Source organism: Neofelis nebulosa, chromosome 8 (genome assembly GCF_028018385.1).
Source record: "Neofelis nebulosa isolate mNeoNeb1 chromosome 8, mNeoNeb1.pri, whole genome shotgun sequence".
Classification (NCBI taxonomy): domain Eukaryota; kingdom Metazoa; phylum Chordata; class Mammalia; order Carnivora; family Felidae; genus Neofelis; species Neofelis nebulosa.
This window is the reverse complement of record NC_080789.1, coordinates 27,751,280-27,772,824: the sequence shown is the minus strand read 5'-3', so window position 1 is coordinate 27,772,824 and position 21,545 is coordinate 27,751,280. Positions and strand designations below refer to the sequence as shown.

Here is a 21,545-nt window from a genome sequence, read left to right as displayed (position 1 = left end):
CTCAGAGCCCGGAGCCTGCTTTGGATTCTCTGTCTCCCTCTCTCTCTGCCCCCTGCCTGCTTACACTGTCTCTCTCTCTCTCTCAAAAATAAACATTAAAAAATGTATTTTTTAATGTAATAATGCATAAAGCTGGGATTCCATCTGACTTCAAAGCTTGTGTTCTTAATGTTAAACCATCCACAATGCTATAGCCCTGTTGCTTCTCAATTTTCCTTTTCTGATATATTCAAACTTCTATGATATACATGGTTTATTTTCATAACCAGAAACATATTTTATTATTTTTAAATATTTTTATTTTAAAACTAGATCATTGCTTCAAACATTCAAAAAGGTACAAGCAGATATGAGGTTAAATTAAAAAAATGTCTCACAGGACAAAATAAATGCATACTTCCTTATCAGAGATCTGACTCAATATGATTTACCATTTAATCCATCTCACAAGACAATGTATTCTGACATAGCACTGTATAAAGACAGAAATTCTTAATACATTTTCCAAATATTATTTAGCCAATAAAGTCCAAATAAAGTATCAATGAAACTCTAAAAACTTTTATATTAGCATATTTATGTAAAACTTAGCCATAGTCTGATATTAAAAACTGAAATGACGGGGGAAAGGGTGGTTTTAAATTTCAACTACTGCTACAGTCCATGCAACACTTAAACAGATGTCAGTGCAACTAAATTATTCATGTTATTGTATTAAATATGTCAATCAATCATAGTACAGGCAATGGCCACGGTTCCATCCTAAAGTAAACTATCCTACCATAGCCCAGGTTGAGAATACAGTCCAAGACAGCCAGGTTATATGACCCCATGTCTACTGCCATGACAAAAGATGTGATCACCTGGACCAGACAGCAAATATTCACAAGCTAGCTAGCAGCCAATAACATGGCCAAGTGGCAAAAAAAAAAAAAAAAAAAAAAAAAAAAAAACACCCCAATACCAAGAATGAACTACTGCTGAGTTCCATGCTTATTAGGCCTTTGAACTGCAAACCATGAAGAAAAGTGATCAATTAGCCACATAAACTGGCACTAAATAGATAAACAGTGTAGTCAGGAGATAAAGTAAAAGTACATGAAAGACTTCAGCAAATCAAAGCTATAAACCAGCTAAGGTTTCAAAAGACCATAGACTCTGAGTATGCAGAAGCCATGAAGAAAAAAAAAAAAACTAGAATAGAGGGTAAGAAAATTAGCTGAGAGCAAAATCAAAAGTAGATAGATATAGGGGACACAAATATATGAAGAGTTACTGAGTCCTTTAATAGCTCAACTCTAGAGTGATAATCTATAAAGCCCTGTCATGAAGTTCCGAATAGCACTGCCTTAGAGCCTTCAAAGCCTTCCAGTAAAAGTGTCTGAGAGGCTCAGCACCATATTAAATGTTTGGTTTTGAAATTCTATGAAATTCCATCTTATTGCCAAGTGCATCCTTATAACCACTACTATGCTATTTTTGAGCTAAGCTGATGGATCCTTTATTCCTAGAACCAAATGAACTTAATCATAACTATTATCACTATTTCAGAGCCATGGTAAAGCTTATTTCTAGAAGAATGATATGCAAAATGTGTGTTTCATGATACCACTCTTAGAAGGAACAGTCCTAAGTATCATATGACCAACTCCACTTCCAACCTCAGTTGACTAAACCATCAATGAACACCTTTGGCCAGCCAGAGACCTATGCACAACCCAACAAGAAAAGATGCTGAGGACATTTTAGTCTTCTCTCGGATTTTGGGAATTGAGACACTGAGTCAGTTGGCTACACAAAACTAAGGTGAAAAGTAAGTAGAACTGTGTGGTCAGATGACCATTTGGGGTCTTGAGCATACTGAGTAGGCAGCAATGAGGAGGATGGACACAGAGACACAATGATGCCAGTGGTCCATGAAACAGTGAGACAAAGAGAAAAACTCCCTCTGTCCCTGACATCATTCTCTTCAGACCCAACTGTATAGCAATTCTTATTCATGGATCACTTTGAAATTTTACAATAAATCCCCCTTTCAACTTAAACTGATTTGAGGAAGTTTATAATTCTTGAAAATAAAAATCATTAGGGGTACCTGGGTGGGTCAGTTGGTTAAGCAACTTGGGTCATGATCTCACAGTTCATGGATTCAAGCCACACATCGGGCTCCACGCTGGCAGGGTGTGTGGAGCCTGCTTCGGATTCTCTTGCTCTTCCTCTCTCTCTGCCCCTTCCCCCACTTGTGCTTTCTCTCTCTCTCTCTCTCTCTCTCTCTCTCTCAAAAAAAAAAAAAAAAAAAAAAAAAAAACCAGGGGTCCCTGGGTGGCTCAGTGGGTTAAGCATCCGACTTCAGCTCAGGTCATGATCTCACGGTCTGTGAGTTCAAGCCCTGCGTCAGGCTCTGTGCTGACAGCTCAGAGCCCGGATCCTGCTTCAGATTCTGTGTCTCCCTCTCTCTCTGCCCCTCCCCTGTTCATGCTCTATCTCTCTCTGTCTCAAAAATAAACATTAAAAAAAATTTTTTTTTAAACTTTAAAATAAGATAAAAATCATTTATTAGAACGTGGTCTAAGGATGACAAATTTCATTCATGCATTTAATATTAAATTAGTTTCTGCTTCCTCTACTCTATATTCCTCAAGAAGTAATCTGTGCTCTCTGCTTCTACTTCCTTACTTCCCAATTTATCCCTATGACTCTCCTGAAACTGAACTAGGTATGACTCAACTGTTCCATTCAGTGGACACTTCTCTGTCCTTATTTGACTTGACTTCTCTACAACATCTGTACGTATCTAATACTTGCCTCCACTTGTCTCCTGTGTGTTGGACCTATATTTCCACCTGCCTCGTGAACATCTCCACTGGGATGGCCACACCTCTAGTTCACATTCATCTTCCTCCCCAAACCTGCTCTTCTTCCTCCTCTACTCTTTACCTTAGTCCATTCCATCATCCTCTCAGTTACCCAAACTACTCACAAGTCCAAAAACCCTATCAATTTTACGCCTTAATTTTCTTGAAAATCATTCTATTCTTTCTCTATCCCCAAAGCCATTGTCTAAATTCAAGCTTTAACCATCTCCTGAACTGAAAACTAGAGATCCAGAAATTCTGTTTCAATGGAAGAATTTGGATAAGAATTCCAAATGATTCTAATGTGCAGCAATTTTAGGAATTAAACGTTATTATTCTCTAGCCAGTCTCTCCCCTAATGGAGCCATCCTCTCTACACAGCCACCAAGTAGTCAGAGTATGTTAGTGAAAAACCACCAAGCATCAAACACCAACTTAGAGCCTACCCACTAAAAAAGAAAACAAAATCCCCACCATAAGAGAGCTCAAGTCTAGTAGACAAATAGTCAAGTAAACAAATTACAAAAACAACATAAAAATTTTTCTAGAGACCTGAAGTATAATAGCTCTTAAATACTAAATGTGTACTGAATGCTAGATCCTGTGGTGAGTGCTTCATGAACATTATTGCATTTAATCCTTCCACAACACTTGAGGTATATAAAATCCTCCATTTACAGATAAAGCAACTGGGTCTCAGAGAGCCTGAAATTTTGTGCAAGATCTCACCCTCATGAGTGGAGGAGCCCAGACCTTAAATGACAGTCTAATACCAAAAGCCTGTTCTCCTAATTAGTATGGGATGTTTTGGGAGAAGAGGAGGGGGAAAAAAAAAAAAAAAAGCAGGCAAGTAAGTCCCAGTGTCATCTGAACTGAGCAATGCCTACAAGTGATGGTAGGACACTGTGAGCAGAACGAAGCACTTCTACAGAGGTATGAAGGGATGAGAGAACAGGGTAAACACAACTGGTGGGAAACACAACTGGTGAGAAAGGCAGGGGCAGAGCATGTGCAGTAGATGGAGATGAGCCTGAAATCCTATAAAGGGACCAGAGCATTATGGGCCTTGTGTGCCAAAGTAAAAAGTTTGGACATCTCCTGTGGGCAGTGATTAGTCACCAACAGATTTTAGACAAAAGAGTGGTTTACCCAATTTACTTTTTATAAAGATTACCTGGAAAAAATATTTTTGGAGGGTTTTCCTTATTACAGATTTCATCATTTAAAAAATTCCAAGGCTCCTTATCGCCTATGGTATATAGACCAAAACTTCCAGTCTCATCTCTTATAACTACCCCCATCCACATACAGAAATGTTCACACTTCCCCTAATGCTGTGCTCGCTATTTCATGCTCTTGCGTTTGCTTGGCCCCCGTCTCGAAAGATGGCTCCTCTCCCTTGCTCCTCTTGGCCTGTCACTGCCAGTGTCCGTAAGGCCTTCAACAGTCTCCACCTACCCCTCCCCTCACAGAATTACTCTTTCTTTTGTGCTCACAAACTCTTCCTCTGTGTATCTATTAACACTTAGCACATCACATTGTGGGTTTTTTTAGTTTTTATTTATTTATTTTGAAAGAGGGAGAGCGCACATGAGCAGGGAAGGTGAGGGAGAGAGAGAGAGGAAGAGAGAAACAGAGAGACAGAGAGAGACAGAGAGACAGAGAGAGACAGAGAGAATCCCAAGGAGGCTCTGCACTGTCAGCCCAGAGCCCGATGTGGGGCTCAAACTCACAAACCGTGAGATCATGACCTGAGCCTAAACTGAGAGTTGGAGGCTTAACCAACTGAGCCACCCAGGTGCCCCAACATCTTCCAAATTACTTTGTAATTATTTAAGTATCTGTCTCCCTCATTAAAACTCCGCAAGAGTTTTTATCCCCAAGCCCAGCAATTTGCACAGAATAAATGCCCAATAGTATGATGAATGACTGTACACACATGTACACACACACATACACAAGGAGATTGATAAGAAAAGTGTTCCTTGAAGAAACCTGGAGTATATAGTAACAAAATACCAACATCAGCAATAGCTAATATTTATAGAGAGGTAGTTACTCTGTGCCAGATACTGTCAGAGACGTTTACGTGTATTAATTCAGTACCCCCTCACAACAACCCTATGAGACAGGTACTATTATTATTAAGGAGACAGAGAAATCAAGTAACTTGCCCAAAGCTACTCAGCTAGTAACTAGGAAACAATATCACCCTAGACAGTCTGGCTCGAGAGTTCAGACTGTTAACCACTAATTATACTGTCTCTTTAGCTCAAGCAAAAGACCACCAGGATAAGAAGAGAAAACTTAGTTCGAGCCCTGGTTCTTTTGTATCTCAATCGCTATTCTTAACACACTAAAAATAAATCTCCACAGAGAGAAAATAATACCACTTTTTAAAATGTGTTTCATAAATTAGTAGTAACTGCATCAAACTTAAGTGTGTAACCAATCTAGGAAGCCTTCCCTAACATCTTAGTTTAGATCAGGTCGCTCTTGCTGTATGCTCTTGGGGCTCCCTGTGCTTTTCCTTCCTAAGACTCACCCACATGACCATATAGCTATGGGATTTTTGAACAGTTTCTCTTACACCAAGCTCCACGGGGGTTTATGTCTTTTACTCATCAGTGTGTCCACAACACACAGTGGGCCCATACTACGCATGTGAGGAAGAGATATGTTCAAAAGGTCTTCCTTATACATTACCTTTTTCTGCACACACTGTCGTCATTCTAATGTAAATTATAATTTCTGAGCGCCTAAAATATCAAAATCTCTCCTATCTCATCTCTACCTATACTCTCCTATGGTTTTAATCCATCACATGCAACACTGACAAATTACTCTTCCTTAAAACATTCCTTTCATACTCATTCCACAAACTTTTTAACTCCCAACTCTGTGCCTGAAGAAAGCCAGAATGTCATTCCAAAATATGCCCGGTTAGCATATTGATTATCTTTAATTAAAGGCACTACAACAGCAGGTATAAGAACACTCTGACCCTCTTTTTTCTTTTTGAAAGCAAGAGATAAAACTCTCATGTGAGAGGCACCCTCGCTGTACCAGGAGGAAAAAAGATTTTCTCATCAGTAGACACAGAGAATTTGGAACTGAGAAATCTGCATAAACAAACTTCTTAAACTAACCTTTATCTTCTTGGCTACTTCTTCACCACTTACTACCCCTAACCCAAACCCACTGTCTTGTCAATTCTTCACAAACGTATTGTTTCTTTGTCTACAAGATATAAACACCTGGTCTGGTCACTTCTTTGGGTCCTCATACTCTTGTGAAGCTTCTCATATACATGTAAAATTTTAATAAACTTGCATGCTTTTCTCCTGTTAGTCTGCCTTATGTCAGTTAAATTTTTAGGCCCAGCCAGACACACCCTAAGAAGGTAGAGGAAAATTTTGCCTGTCTTGCATACCAGATATATTTCACTGCTTAATAAAACCTTTTTTTTTTTTTTTAGATTTTATTTTTGTAATCTCTACACCCAACATGGGCTCGAACTCACAACCCCAAGACCAAGTATTGCATTCTCTTACAACTGAGCCAGCCAGGCACCCCTGCTTAATAAAATCTTATTGATTTCATAATGCCTACAGAATAAAGTTCAAAATGTCAGACTTGTCTGCTGAAATAAACAAGAAGAAAAGTTACCCCAGATCTGGATCCCCACTAAAAGAAACAGAGCTCCTCAGAGAATTGGCTATTTTCAGGGCTAGGAAAGAGTAATGGATGAGCTTAGAATACACTGTTATACCAAAAAGTAGTGAAGAGGTTAAAAAAAAATTATTGGAGAATGTCAAAAGGACACAGGGCCACCCTAATGGGCTCCCACTGTTCAAATCTGACACAATTAGAGCACCAAAATAATTAAGAACAGTGATGAGTTATAAACCATTTTTAAAAACTGAAATTAGTAAAGAAAAAAGGAAGCTGACAGAAAGGAAATGGAGAGGGAGGGAGAGAGGGAAGGAGGAACGGGAAACCCAATGACCAATTGGTGAAGGAGAAGGGAATGCTGGAGTGGGAAAATCATCATTTTGCAGTCATTATGGTGAAGACTAGATAGGCAATGAACAACAAAGAATGAACAATGGATGCTATAATTTAAGGGAAATTTTTGATAAGGAGCAAGATATTTGCAGGGTCTTATAAGTAGATGCCTACTAATGGCAAAAGAAGAAAGAATAGTATTATACAGTCAAAAATGGGCTACACCTTGACCTTTGACAAGGTAATCAAATCTAACAGCACCTACGAAGGACAGAAAGACACCCTGGGTCTCCAGATGTGAGGCAACATCTTCTAGGCAACATCCTGGCCAAGAATGCATAATCTCAATCTAATCACAAGAAAATATCACATAAAGATAACATGAAGAACAGTGTAGGGGGAAAAAAGCAGGAGGGGATCTGTACTCTTCATAAATACAAACAAATGCTGTGGAAATGTTCCAGATAAAAAGAGACTATAGCAATATGACAACTAAATATAATACCTAATCCTAACTGGACCCTAAACTGGTGAGGGCAAAATGTTACAAAGGACATACCGGATCAACTGACAAAACTGGAATTATAGATAGTAACTGAACCAAAGTATATTTATAAAGTTGGCAACTATACAGTGGCTATGTAAATAAATATTCCTATTCTTCATTGAAGTATTCAGAGGTAAAAGACCATAATTGATCCTCAAATGAGTCAGAGAAGAAGAAGAAGAAAAAAAAAAAAAAAAAAGACACAGAAAAAGAAGAGAGAAGAAAGTGAGAAAAATGTTCCTTGTAGTGGCACCTAGGTGCTCAGTAGGTTAGACATCTGACTCTTAATCTCAGCCCAGGTCATGATCTCACAGTTTGTGAGTTCAAGCCCCACATCTGAAAGCCTGCTTGGGATTCACTCTCTCTCCCTCTCTCTCTGCCCCTCCTCTGTCCTTTCTCTCTCTCTGTCTCAAAATAAATAAATAAACTTGAAAAAAAAAATTTTAAAAGCTGTTCCTTGTTCCTATTATTTTATTCTTGCAACTTTTTGTAAGTTTGAAACTAGTTCCAAATAAAAAGTTAAAAGTTAAATATGTATTCAACTAAAACGGCACCACCCAATACACAGGGCTATAGAATAATTGAAATATGATTAGTACAAATTGAGATATGCTGTTAGTACAAAATACACACCAGATTTCAGATACCTAGTTAAAAAACAGAGAGAGAATGTAAGATATATCATAATTTTTATATTGAATATTTTAGATACATGGTCAAAAGAAATATGTTTTAAAAATTAATTTCACCTCTTTTTATTCTTTTTTCACCTCTTCTTACTTTAAATGTGGCTACTAGAAACTTCAAATTACATATGAAATTCACATTTGCATTGAACAGGGATGAGCTAGAAGATCAAGAATCTCCACAATGGGGTGTCACACTATCTTTGTAAATTTCTCTCAATTTCTCTGTGCTGTAAACAGATCTCTTCTCTCTAAAAGTCACTTGGTGTAAGCTACTTGAGTGTAAGGACTGTATCTTATTCACTGTTGTATCCCCAGTTTCTAGCACATAGCCAAGTGTTACAAATATCTGCTTACTGAAAAGTAATATGTAAAGGAAGGAGGAAGGCAGGAAGAAGGAACTCATTCCCATCTCTGCATCTTTACTTGTACTGTAACTCCTTCCGAAAAAGAAACCTTCCTAAGACCTCTCCTACACACACACATTCTTCAAAACCCCACCTCATGCTCATTTTCTCCAAGGAGACTACCCACTCACACAGGATCATTCTGATCTTTCCTCTTTTGTACCACTACAGCCTTCGTTGTCTGTACCAATTTCTCTGGCACTTAATCATATCCTTGAGGAAGAAGTTATGTCTCATATTTTCCCAATATCTTCCACTGTGATTAGCAGAGTGCTAACCATATCAATTGAGTAGTAGTGGAAAGGGCAACAAGGTACCAGAGAAAGAGAAATGGATTGAGTTGGGAAAATCTGGCTCTTGGCTCAGTTTTGACATCTACTAACCGTGTTGCCCTTAGATAAATCACTTAATCTGTTTATACTTCCTCATTTTTAAAATCAAATAGACCTGCTGACCATAAAAAAAGCCTTTTATTTCTACAATTCTAGAATACTTAAGTCCATTTTTTTCTTTAGCAATGTTATTGGCATATACCAGCGAAAGGAAATCTAATACTCTAATTAAACCACTGTAAATTCCTTAAGAAAGAAATAGCAACAAAGTTTACATACTGCCTAAAGTACTAAATGCTGATCATCTATCTGTCTGGTCATCAAGCACTTTATTATTTTTTTTAAGATTTTATTTTTAAGGAATCTCTATACCCAACGTGGAGCTCAAACCTACAACCCCAAGATGAAGAATTGCATATTCCACCAATTAAACCAGCCAGACGCCCCATGGTCATCAAGCACTTTAAATTCGTATTTCTCTTCAAAGGACCATTAAGCAAAATAGTCAATACATACATGTTGAAGCAACCATAAAAAGAATTTTTTTTCTAAATCAGACCCTTTCAAGCCTCAGAAAGACAACTTATAGTAAGCTAACGGGAAAAAAAAAAAAAAAAGGAAGAAGAAAACAAACATTTTCTGTAAAGTACCCTGGGACCTTATTGGTGATGTTCAGTGACTCAGAGTTACAACTGACTGCAAGCACATTGTCTGTTTCTTCTTTAAAAATGCTTTTTAGGGGCACCTGGGTGGTGCAGTCGGTTAAGCGTCCGACTTCAGCCAGGTCACGATCTCGCGGTCCGTGAGTTCGAGCCCCGCGTCAGGCTCTGGGCTGATGGTTCGGAGCCTGGAGCCTGTTTCCGATTCTGTGTCTCCCTCTCTCTCTGCCCCTCCCCCGTTCATGCTCTGTCTCTCTCTGTCCCAAAAATAAATAAAAAAAAAAAAAAGTTGAAAAAAAAAAATGCTTTTTAAAGGACACTATTCAGAAGAAAATAACAGCAGTTAAAATGAAAAGGTCATCCAAAAAGAGAATGTTAAAGCATGGAGACCATTTCAAACAAATCCCTAAATTAGCAACTTTCATCTTAATATCTTATCACCTCCGCCGAGAAATAAGATTATCAGGGTGGGGTAAAATAAAATGGTTGCCATGTTACATAATTTAAAGATTCTAGTTATACTTGTTAGTGAATACCACCTGTGGAGTCAATAAGGTATATACTGTAGGAATATGCCCTCCTACCAGAAGTTTTCCTGATGGTCCCAACACCCTGACCCAGAGTGGCACCCAGGGCACTCTGTAATTACTTTTAAATGGTCGACATCCTCTATCTGGCTGTGAGTTTTAAAGGGAGGACCAATTTATCAAGTGTTTCCCAGACCCTTGCATATGTCTGACATTTACTGACACTCAATAAATACACAGGGAACAAATAGTAACTGAGAAACAATTCAAATTTTATACGTATAAAAGAGTATACATATTTAACACAGTGGTTCTCAATCAAGGGCAATTTTGTCCGTAGGGGAATATGGTAAAGTACAGAGATATTTTTGGTTGCCACGAGGGGAAAGGGAATGGGGGAAGGGTGCTACCGGTCTGAAGTGAGGAGAAGCCAGGGATCCTGCTAAACATCTCAGAATTCAAAGGACAGCCCCCCACAACAAAGAATTATCCAGTCACAAATGTCAATAACGCATTGGTTAAGAAAGTCAGTCTTCAACTGACTTAAGTCATATGTGATGATTCTATACCACATCTCAGTAATAACCAGAATAAATTCCAATTTTGCAGTTTTAATTAAAACTTCGGTCACAGTTGATATCTATGTATCAACACGTGGTCTTTATATAAAAATAGTCCTAATATGATGGTAATGCTTAACAACATTAAACCAAGAGTACTGGAAAGTATTCCATATTTCTGAAAACGAATCTATAAATGCCAGAATACTTTTTTTTTAATTAATCTTTTTTTTTTTTTTTTTAAGTAATCTTTACACCCAACTTGGGGCTCGAACTCACAACTTGAACCCAGGCTCAAGAGTCGCATGCTCCCCGGACTGAGCCAGCCAGGCAACCCTACCAGAAGCTGCTGGTAAGTCAGTAAACACTTTGTTTTATTTATAAACTTTAAAGCAGACCATAGGCAAACTAATTTTCAGATGTGGAACTATGACAGAAACACAATCTGAAGCATGAGCTAATCCGTTCCTCCAGGTCCCATAAAAGAAAAATCTCCAAGTACTACAAGCAAATCATGCACAGATGTCTTTACTATTGAACACAGGAACTGACGGCAAGGGTAAAGGGCATGCCCTTGCTACTGCCAAAATCATCGGCTTATCAAGATTTTAAAAGACTCTGACAAAACCACTGCAGAAAATCATCAAATGTCAATACGGGGTGGTAGATTCAAAAGTTAACTATTTCTCCCCCTGACGGATGACCAAGTTTCACATGACTTGAACATTTCACAAAGCTATGCAGGAGCCAAGAACACTCCCTTTCCATATAGTGGATGACTCAACTGTCTTTGGCACATTCCTTGGCTGAATACTACAAACGCACTAATTTCTTTTGTCCTTTGAACTAGTGAGGCTACTTCCCCAGCAACCATCTAATGAGTTTGGCCCCAACTTTTCAATCATTTACATTTTGTTGCACACCCCCATCACTTTCAAAAAAAAAAAAAAAAAAAAAAAGCTATCCAAAACAAAAACTTGAGTACAGTAACTCTTGTAGGAAAATATGCCCTATTATTATTCCAGGAACTGATTTCTAAACAACACACCTACAGCTTTCCAATGTTCTTATTTTTTATATCTTAAGGGTTTTTTGTTGTTGTTTTTTTCCCCCCCAGATTTCCAATAGGGATAGTAGCACTGGCAGAAAGTGAAGGAGTATGCGTATATCACTGGATAAGGCTTACTGCGAATTTATTCTTGGAGAGCTCAAAAAGGGTCCTGGGCTGAGAGGGGGAAACGCATTTTTAACTGGGGGTTGGGGGGGGGGGGTTCCAAGAGTGAGTAATATCTTCTTCCTCAGCTGACTTTGCCAGTAAGTGTCGGTACCACGATTGGGCCCGAGCTAGGCCGGGTTTAACCACATTACCCTGCAATACTGTCCAGCCAAGAGTGGCAGGTGCGTGCAAAGTTGGGGGGCGCGGTGGGCGCGAAGGATGCAGAGGCTGAGCAAGCCTCCCGCGATCTCCCACGGGGCGCTCTCCACCCGTCTGGACGCACTAACTCCCTTTGCGTTGCCATTCCCGGAGCTGGAAGGAACGCGCCGGCACCACACCCTCCCGCCCCGCCGCTCGTCGCACTGACAGCCCCGCGCGGGAGCGCGGCGCCGGGCCTGGGCGCGCGGGGCCGCCGGGGACTCGGCGCCGGCCCGGGCTCCGGCCTGCCGCCCCGCCGCCGCCGCCCCACCCGCCCTCCCTGCCCCCGCGGCCCGCCCCCGGAGAGGACGGCCGAGGCCTAACCGCCTCCCGGGGCTGCGGGGCCTACAGAAGGAAGGAGCCCGCGCTGAGGAGGGGCGTCCACGCCGCCGCCTGGGCTCCTCAGCTCGGCGGCGGCGCCCGCAGCCCCGGACTCGGGCTCTCCCGCTCACGTGCTGCCGGAAAGACGGTTTCACTCTCTTACCCTCTGCAAAATCCTCCTAAACATGGTTTAAAACACCACCCGGGCCGCCGCGGTGACTCTCCGGACCTTACGCGGGACCACTCACTACTCGGGGGTGCGCGGGCGGGAGAGACTGAGCCGGGAAGGGACCGGGGAGGAGGTCGGGGCGAGGCGGTGGCGGCAGCCGCTCGGGCGGCCCCGACTTCCCCACAGGCGGCGAGAGGGAGCGCGCGCGAGCGAGAGACGAGGTAGCCAGCGAGCGCCCGCCCGCCGGCCGGGCCGCCCCCGTAACTGACAGCTGGGCGGACCCGCCCGTCGCGCCACGCCCTCCCGGCCTGTCCATCCGCGGGGGGCGGGGCCCCAAGGGGCCCGGCCCGGCCTGCGACCAATCCGTAGCGACGGCGGCGTGGGCGGCTGCGTGACGGACAGGCGGCAGGACGCTGGCGCCGCCGCTCCTTCCGGCGGACAAGGGGACGCCGCGGCCGCCGAGCGCACGCCCGCGCTCCGTCAGAGGCCGTGCCCGCGCGCCGACCGCGTGCCCGCCGGGAGGTGGATGGGGAGACCTGGGCCGCGGCCTGGGGTGGTCCCAGACCTCGGCGGGTGGAGGGGTTGCGGGGTGCGCACCTGCGACCAAAACTCAGGCTGCTTCGTCACATTTGTCAACGTGACCCTGGTCTCGACCGAGCCTGGACTGCATCTTCATTTCTGCTGGAAGAGCTTAGCCCCTGGGTGAAAGCAGAGAATCGCAGACAGGATTAACCTGTCTGTTGGGCTTTCCTCCTCTTCAACCCCTGCTTTCCTTTCTCTACTCCCTTTTGCTTCCAATTTCAGCCAAAGAGAAAGTATAGAATCAAAAGAAAGGATAGGAAGAAACTGGAATTTGAGTTGGCAAGAGAAGTTTAGGGTTCTCCTTTCTGGACCATAACAACAACATCTAATGGACGGATGTCGCTAACATGATACACTTTGTCTTTCTAAAGCACATGTGTGGCCCATTCTCCTAAGGAATTTTAAGTCCTATTCGAATAATAGGTATATGAGTTGAGTCAACATTAATGCGTATGTTTCATAAAGAAAAAATAATAAGGTCACAGATAAACAGTGTGCCAAAACAAGGACATGGACTTCAAATTGACTTCCAGGTACCATGTCATCATTTAAACTCAACAATCACAGCTCCAGAGTCCTACCATTCTGCTAATATTCACAAGCTAAGAGGTTCAGAAGTTTTACCCTGAGAAGAAGAGAAAACTTTAATATTATTTAAATAGGAAAAGAAGGAGTAATGCAATTGACCTTGCCTACCCAAGCAATGAATGGAGTGCTTTTTGGAAAGTACTTCCAGATTGTTTGAAAAGATGCAGCAAATACTATTTTCAAATGAGTTAATGTAAGTGTTTTTTCTAAAGTGTAAAGCATGTGATATAATATGTTTCTATTCCAAACATGTTCTGTGTTTTAGTGTGTGTGTCTATAGTGCAACAAAATAGTCACACCTAAAACTAATACATTATTAATCACTATTGATTATTGCACTTAAATATTTCCAGACAAACATAGCAAAGCACACACTTTTCCATCTTTCCAGACACAGGGTGCTTTATTTTCAGACAACATGGGAAATACTTTGACCAACATAGGGTGATAAAACTATGTGGCATAATAAATATATACTTGGTCTCTGTACCAAGATCCTGACACAGAGTTTGTAAGACCCTTGTAATTTCCTGACTGGCAGGATGCTAGAAGCATCTTTTGTTCTAATATTTAATCTTTGACCCTACTTCCTGACACCAAAGCTTCTAAGACCCTTGAAAGAAAGCAAGAGCCAGCAGGGGAGAGGTGCAGAGGGAGAGAGAGAGAATGAATGAATGAATCAGCATGGAACACTGAGTCTGCTCAGCTCAGAGCCCAACACAGGGCCCAATCCCAGGACCATGGAATCATGACCTGAGCTGAATTAAGAGTTGAATGCTCAAGGGTCTGAGCCACCCAGGTGCCCCTTGAGTGTCTTTTTGTGTGCTAATGGGATGACTGGTGGTTGGGGGTCCCTAGATAGCTTTCTCATAGGAGCTAATCTCCAGAAAGGTCAAGGCATGATTAGAAGGTTGCAATTTTTGAGGCCCCCCCATCCCCCCCACCTCCTGTAGGGAAGAGGGACTGAAAGAGTTAATCACTAATGGTCATTGATTTAATCAACCATAGCTATGTAATAGAACCTCTATAACGATCCTAAACCCAGGAGAGCTTCCAGGTTAGCCAACACACCAAGGTACTAGAAGAATGATATGCCCAGAGAAGAGGGAACCCCTCCCCCTTCCCCCATAGCTTGCCCTACGAATCCCTTCCATTTGGCTGTTCCTGAGTTGCATCTTTTATAATAAATCAGTAATGGTAAGTAAAGAGTTTCCCTGAGATCTTTGAGCTGTTATAGCAAATTATCAAACCTGAGGAGGGTGTTGTGGGAACCTCCAATTTATAGCCAACTGGTCCAAAGTAAAGGTGACAACCTGAACCTTGTGACTGGTGTCTGAAGTGGGGGAAATCTTGTGGACTGAGCCCTGAACCTGGAGGGTCTGCACTGGCTCCAGGTAGTTTGTATCAGAATTGAATTAAATTGTAGGACATGTTACAGAACCAGGCCGGAACGCTGGCGGAAAAACCAAGCGGCACTCGGAGATCTTGGTGGATCGGAGATTTATTTAGCACCAGCGGTCTCAGAGGAGACTTTCTCCAAGATCTGAGCCCCGGATGAAGGGGGGAAGGGTAATTTATAGTTGTCAGCTTCCATATCTGTGATGGGTTTTCACTCGCGCGGCAAACAGGGCAAAAAGAACCCAGAAGAGGGGTCTCTAAACTAGAGACCAGAGCTTGTTTTAGTCCCATCGGCCATCTTGTGGTGTAAAATTTTCTTCATTTTCCCAACAGACACCCAGCTGCTATCCAGAGAATTGGCAAATTACCTGGTGTGGAATAAAACCCCGCACATTGGGTGTTGGAAGTGTTAGAAGTAGGGGTTCCTGACTGATACATTCAGTAGAGTGTGTGACTCTTGATCTCAGGGTTGTGGGTTCAAGTCCCATGCTGGGTGTTGAGATTACTTAAAAATAAAAATTAAAAAATCTTAAAAAAATAAAAGGGTTGTAAGTAGAGAAAGGAAACAAGTGTTTTTTGTAGTTGTGAAATCAACGTATTTTTTTTGTTTTTTCTTATTTAACCCTTTTTCTTTTTTTTTTAATTTTCTTTTTTCTTTTTTAAAATTTACATCCAAATTACTTAGCATATAATGCAACAATGATTTCAGGAGTAGATTCCTTAGTGCCCCTTACCCATTTAGCCCATCCCCCATCCCACAACCCCTCCAGTAACCCTCAGTTTGTTCTCCATACTTATGAGTCTTCTTCTGTTTTGTCCCCCTCCCTGTTTTTATATTATTTTTGTTTCCCTTCCCTTATGTTGATCTGTTTTTCTCTTAAAGTCCTCATATGAGTGGAGTCATAGGATTTTTGTCTTTCTCTGACTGACTAATTTCACTTAGCGTAATACCCTCCAGTTCCATCCACATAGTTGCAAATGGCAAGATTTCATTCTTTTTGATTGCCGAGTAATAGGCCATTGTGTGTGTGTGTGTGTGTGTGTGTGTGTGTACATACACCACATCTTCTTTATCCATTCATCCATCGATGTACATTTGGGCTCTTTCCATACTTTGGCTATTGTTGATAGTGCTGCTATAAACATGGGGGTGTATGTGTCCCTTCAAAACAGCACACCTGTATCCCATGGATAAATGCCAAGTAGTGCAATTGTTGGGTCATAGGGTAGTTGTATTTTTAGTTTTTTGAGGAACCTCCATACTGTTTTCCAGAGTGGCTGCACCAGCTTGCATTCCCAACAAGTTTCTTTTTTTTAAGTGACATTTGTTTCTCTTTTTTGTTTATTTTTCAAAAGTTTATTCAGTTTAAAGCTGTTTGTTAAGGTCACATGCTAAGGCCTTCTACACTGGAATTCTGCAGAATCTTTTTTTTTTTTTTTTTTTTTTTTTTTAGTAATCTCTATACCTAACGTGGCGCTTGAACTCACAGCTCAGAGATCAAGAGTCTTACACTATTCTGACTGAACCAGACAGGTGTCCCTCCTGTGGAATATAATAATATTATAATATGTAGTTAATACAATAATAATATATAATTAATATAATAATAATATAATTATTATGTAATTAATATAATAATAATATAAGAGACTCATCTGCTCAGCTAGGTGGATTATTCAAAAGTTTGTGTGCTCCCCTGCAGCTTATGATCTGACTGGAATAATACACTAGAGAATGTAATTGCTCAAAAGTAAATAAACACTGGGTGAGACATAATAATGTAAGAATAATCTTCACTAATTTAGCATCTTCCCACACATAACTGCTTGCTCTCTCTGGCCACTAACCCCTATCTATTCACCTCTCTTACATTGATATTCCATTAATTCTTTGATTCCATCAAGATCTTCACTCCATTGGCTCCTCTCACTTTCTTACTATCAGTCATTTCCCTAGCATCCTCATTTCCACCAAAACCCAACTTAAAGCCACGATCCAGCTTCATAGCCACCCCCACCCCCTTATGAATATACTTAACACCTTCACCTCCCTCTACTTCCTCCACTGTTTTCATCTAGCAGAACCCAAACCCAACTACCCATCTACTGTGTGCTGCACAGGAGGAGCTGAATGTTGTTAGAGGTGCACACATATGTACCACAGGGGCTATTGTGCTCATTTTACATTAATAGCCACAGAGCTCGGGGGCACCTGGGTGGCCCAGTCAGTTGAGCATCCAACTGTCGATTTGGGCTCAGGTCATGATCTCACAGTTCCTGAGTCCAGCCCCAAGTCCTGCTCTGGGCTCTGTGCTTACAGCTGGGAGCCTGCTTGGGATTCTCTCTCTCTGCACCTCTCTGTGCTCCCCCGCTCTCAAAATAAATAAGTGAACTTAAAATACCACAGAGCTCAGTCACTGAACATGATCTGGCAGCAGTCTTGCTACCCTTTCCCCACCTTCTTTCTCTTCTCTGGTCTTTGTCCACAATGGCTATCACACCGATAGTGGTTTCACTGTCTTACCTTGCATTTTCTTCCTAACTCACTCCAATCAAGCCTCCTTCTCACCTACTCCAATGAGACTACTCATGTTAATGCTAATGACCTACCTGTTGCCAAATCCACAGACAAGTTTATTGCTTTGACTTTGTTACTGACACTGAGAACAATTGACTACTCTCTCCTCAAATCATTTTATTCTCTTGGCTTCCTTGACAATCCACTTTCTGGCTTTTCTCCTTGATGGCCGTTCCTTCCAGACTCCTTTGACTTCTCTACTGCATAACTTAATGTTACAGTGTCCCTGCTCTGTTCTAGGGTCCCTCCTTTTATCTGTCCCACAGAGCCTAGAAGTGATCTCAACCAGTCTCCTGGCTTTAAATTTCATCTGTCTGCCCAAAGATCCCCGAGTCTATATCTCCTGTGCTGACCTCTCCCCAGATTTCCAGACCTCCACAACAAACCATCTGCATAGTTCTCCTTGGATGTCTAATGAGCATCTCAAACCTAACATGGCCCAAACAAAACGGCTTCATTTTTATTATCAAAATGCTTCTCTGCCAGTTTTCTTGTCTCTCTATATACTTCCACTAGGAACTTGGGTGGATCAAACCCAAAATCTCGGAGTTTGAGTTCTCTCTTTATCTTATCACTTCCCCTTCCGCCAGTCAATCCATCTGAAAGAAAATCCCAACAGGTCTACCTCCAAAGCTAATCCTAAATCTGCCACTTCTTTCCATTATCAGCCTAGTCTTAGCACCTTCATCTCCTGTCCAGACCACTGTTAAGAGTTTCCTGGTCAGTCTCCCTGTTTTCACTTTGACTTCCCTATCATCCATAAACTACAGAGCAACTAGGAACAACTTTTTAAAATGCAAATCAGGGGCGCCTGGGTGGCGCAGGTCACGATCTCGTGGTTCATGAGTTCGAGCCCCGCGTCGGGCTCTGGGCCGACGGCTTGGAGCCTGTTTCCGATTCTGTGTCTCCCTCTCTCTCTGCCCCTCCCCCGTTCATGCTCTGTCTCTCTCTGTCCCAAAAATAAATAAAAAACGTTGAAAAAAAAAATTTTTAATGCAAATCAAATAATGTCACTGTCCTCCTTCATTGAAGCTTCCAATTACAATCACAATAAAATCCAAAGACTTTATCCTGGCTCACGCACCCTGTCCATCTGGCCCTGCCCACTTCTCTGCCTTCCATTTATAACAGTCTCCCCTTGGTTTACCATGCCCCAGACTTTGAACTTTTATTCTTCCATTGCACAGAGGTCATTCCTGCCTTTGTGCCAACCTGTTCCGATTTAGGAAATGTTGTTCCCTGAGATCTTATGGCTAACTTTACGGCATTCATGTGGCACCTTATAAGTCACTTCCTCAGGGGCACCTGGCAGGCACAGTCAGAAGAGCATGTGACTCTTGATCTCAGGTTCTAAGTTCAAACCCCGTGCTGTGTGTAGATATTACAAAAAAAAAAAAAAAAAAATTGAAAGCTTTAAAAAAAAAAAGTCACCTCCTCAGAGATATCTTCAAGGATCACCTCTTCCAATGGGTCTCCAGTCCATCCCATCACCCATTTTACTTCTCTGCATAGCAGAGAAAACTATCATTTCTGACTTTTCTTGTTTGTCTATTTATGTCTCCCCAAAGAATGTAAGTTCCCTGAGTATAAGGACCTTGACTCTTGTTCACTGCTGAATCCTCAATAATTTAAACAGTGCTCAATAAATATTTGTTGAGGAAGGAGGGAAGGAAGGGAAGAAAGATGGAAAGGAGGAAAGATTGAAAGAAGGGAGGGAGGAAGGGAAGAGAGAAGGAAGGAAGGGAGGAAGGAAGGAAAGGGAGATGGAGGAAAGGAGGGAGGAAAGAAAAAAGGAAGGAAAGGGGCTATGGTTTGAATGTTTGTGCCTCCACCCAAAATTCACATGTATCCTAACCCCCAAAGGTGATACTAGTAGGTAGGGCCTTTGAGAGGTAATTAGGTCATGAGGGTGGAACCCTCATGAATGAGAGTAGTGTTCTTATAAAAGAAATCATAGAGTTCTCTAGGCCCTTCCTCCATGTGAAGATCCAAGAAGTCTGCAGTCAAACGATGGCCCTCAGCCAACCATGCTGGCACCCTCATCTCAGACTTCCAGCCTCCAGAACGGTGAGCGATACATTTCTGACACCTGCTCCGTAGAGTTTTGTTACAGCAGTGCAAACTAAGACAGAAGGGTATGCAATTATTCTTATAACAGCTGCCTTACAAGGTACCTCAAACTAGTATCTTCCTACTTGTGAAGATATGGTCCAAATCCAACAATCTTGAGAGCAGTTCAATAATCTTTTGATCCTATGTGGTCATCGTTTTTCTTTTCCTTTAGTATGTATGTATGTTGCTTGACTCTTGAAAAGTTCCCAGTGTTTCTGGGAAACAACCTATTCCTGACCCTCTGTAAATTAGAACATTTTTCTTCTTGTCAATTTAACATGTGACAACCACATAATTCATTTGCAATTAGAAGCAAAGCAAATCCATGAACATTCACAACACAATAAGCAAAATGCAGATGATGGCTTTGTATATGTAAGACAAAAATAGTTTAGAGATCCTAAGGTATAGACACAGGACTACCAGACAGCTATTTGTCATCAAGTAGATTTTTTTTTTAACTTAACTGAATTGTTCACTTTTAACAAATTATATTAGCAGCACTGAACCAATTGAAGCCTACTATCAAGTTGTGCTTCTTTTAGCCTTTGAGGGGATCATGAGGAGGGAGGCAAAGGCAAGGACTTCCAAAGCGTCGGAGATACGTGAATTCTCCAGAAGTCTCTATTGGTTTTTTCCATATTCTAGTTGACTTGATTAACCTCAAAAAAAGTATCAGGTCACCACTGAATTTCTTTGGAGGCAGGTTTAGGGAAGATCCAAAATAATAGTTATATTTTAAGATGTAATAAAAATGACGCCCTTAATATATATGTGATAGGCCATGGCCAATTGCATTTAAACCACACGTTCATGGAGAATGAAACAAACCAGGGGATCATGTAGAGGTGGCACAACAAAAACTCCCATTTATGATAACAGGGCAGAACTCTGGAGTGCTGAGATGGTTCATCCAATCCAAAGTTTATGGTTGGGATTTCTGACCTGGTAGACTTCTCGTTCTGCATGGGTTTTCCAAAACCACACATTCTGGGAACTAAGCAAACAGTGGCAAGCTAGGATACCTCTTTTTTTTTTTTTTTTTAATCTTGTGAATATTCTCTACATTGTGTATTTGAAGAAAAAATTCAATAGTAAATCAAAGTGAAATTGATGTTAGGCCAAATCCAAATAATCACTTTAAAAAAATGTATTTGTATATTTTTGAGAGAGAGAGAGAGAGAGAGAGAGAGAGAGCAGGGGAGGGGCAGAGAGAGACGAAGAGAGAAAATCCCAAGCAGGCTCAGCTCTGTCCGTGCAGAGAGCCTGACACCACGGAGCTGGGACTCACAAAATGTGAGATCGTGACCTGAGCCAAAATTAAGAGTCAGACACCACCAACTGAGCCACCCAGATACCCCCAAATCATCATTCTTATCAGCCTTTAAACTGAGAAACCAACCTGTAGACCCCCTCGCTGAAACAGCTAACCAGACGTAATAAGTAAGGCACATGGACTACTATAAGAGACAGTGCGGATGCCTTGTAGAAATGGAACCAGGATCTAAAGCTGTGCTCTCATATGTTTCCCAAGGGTGTGTGTGTGAGGTCAGGTGAATTTATTTCATGAGTTTGGTAGAGAGACACCATCCAAACATGGGTCAGGGCTGGCATTTCCTTGGATTTTCTCAGTCCAGTGTTTTTCTAAGTGTGTCCCTGCAAACCCTAAGTTCTCAGAAGTCACCTCGGTTGATGGGGAGAAGCAAGCAGTTGAGGCCCTGTATTATTTATCCTTGCATCGGCTGAGGCAGCTTCATTTTTATCTTTTTTGCACAATAGAATTCTGAGTAAGATTTGTTACA

The 21,545-nt window shown here is 41.6% G+C and overlaps 1 protein-coding gene across 4 annotated transcripts in view; it reads right to left on the bottom strand.

Annotated features, from left to right (window-relative positions):
* Positions 1-12,749, bottom strand: part of EEA1 (early endosome antigen 1) — a 111,857-nt gene extending 99,108 nt beyond the window's left edge. For 3 of the 4 annotated variants that reach the window (XM_058741811.1, XM_058741812.1, XM_058741813.1), the window contains exon 1: positions 12,480-12,748. In XM_058741811.1, coding sequence (XP_058597794.1) covers positions 12,480-12,503 — 24 coding nt within the window. In that variant the 5' untranslated portion in view covers positions 12,504-12,748. Of the gene's footprint in view, positions 1-12,479 lie in introns of all 4 variants that reach the window. The other variant, XM_058741809.1, reaches the window with a different exon arrangement.
* Positions 12,750-21,545: the final 8,796 nt, after the last annotated feature.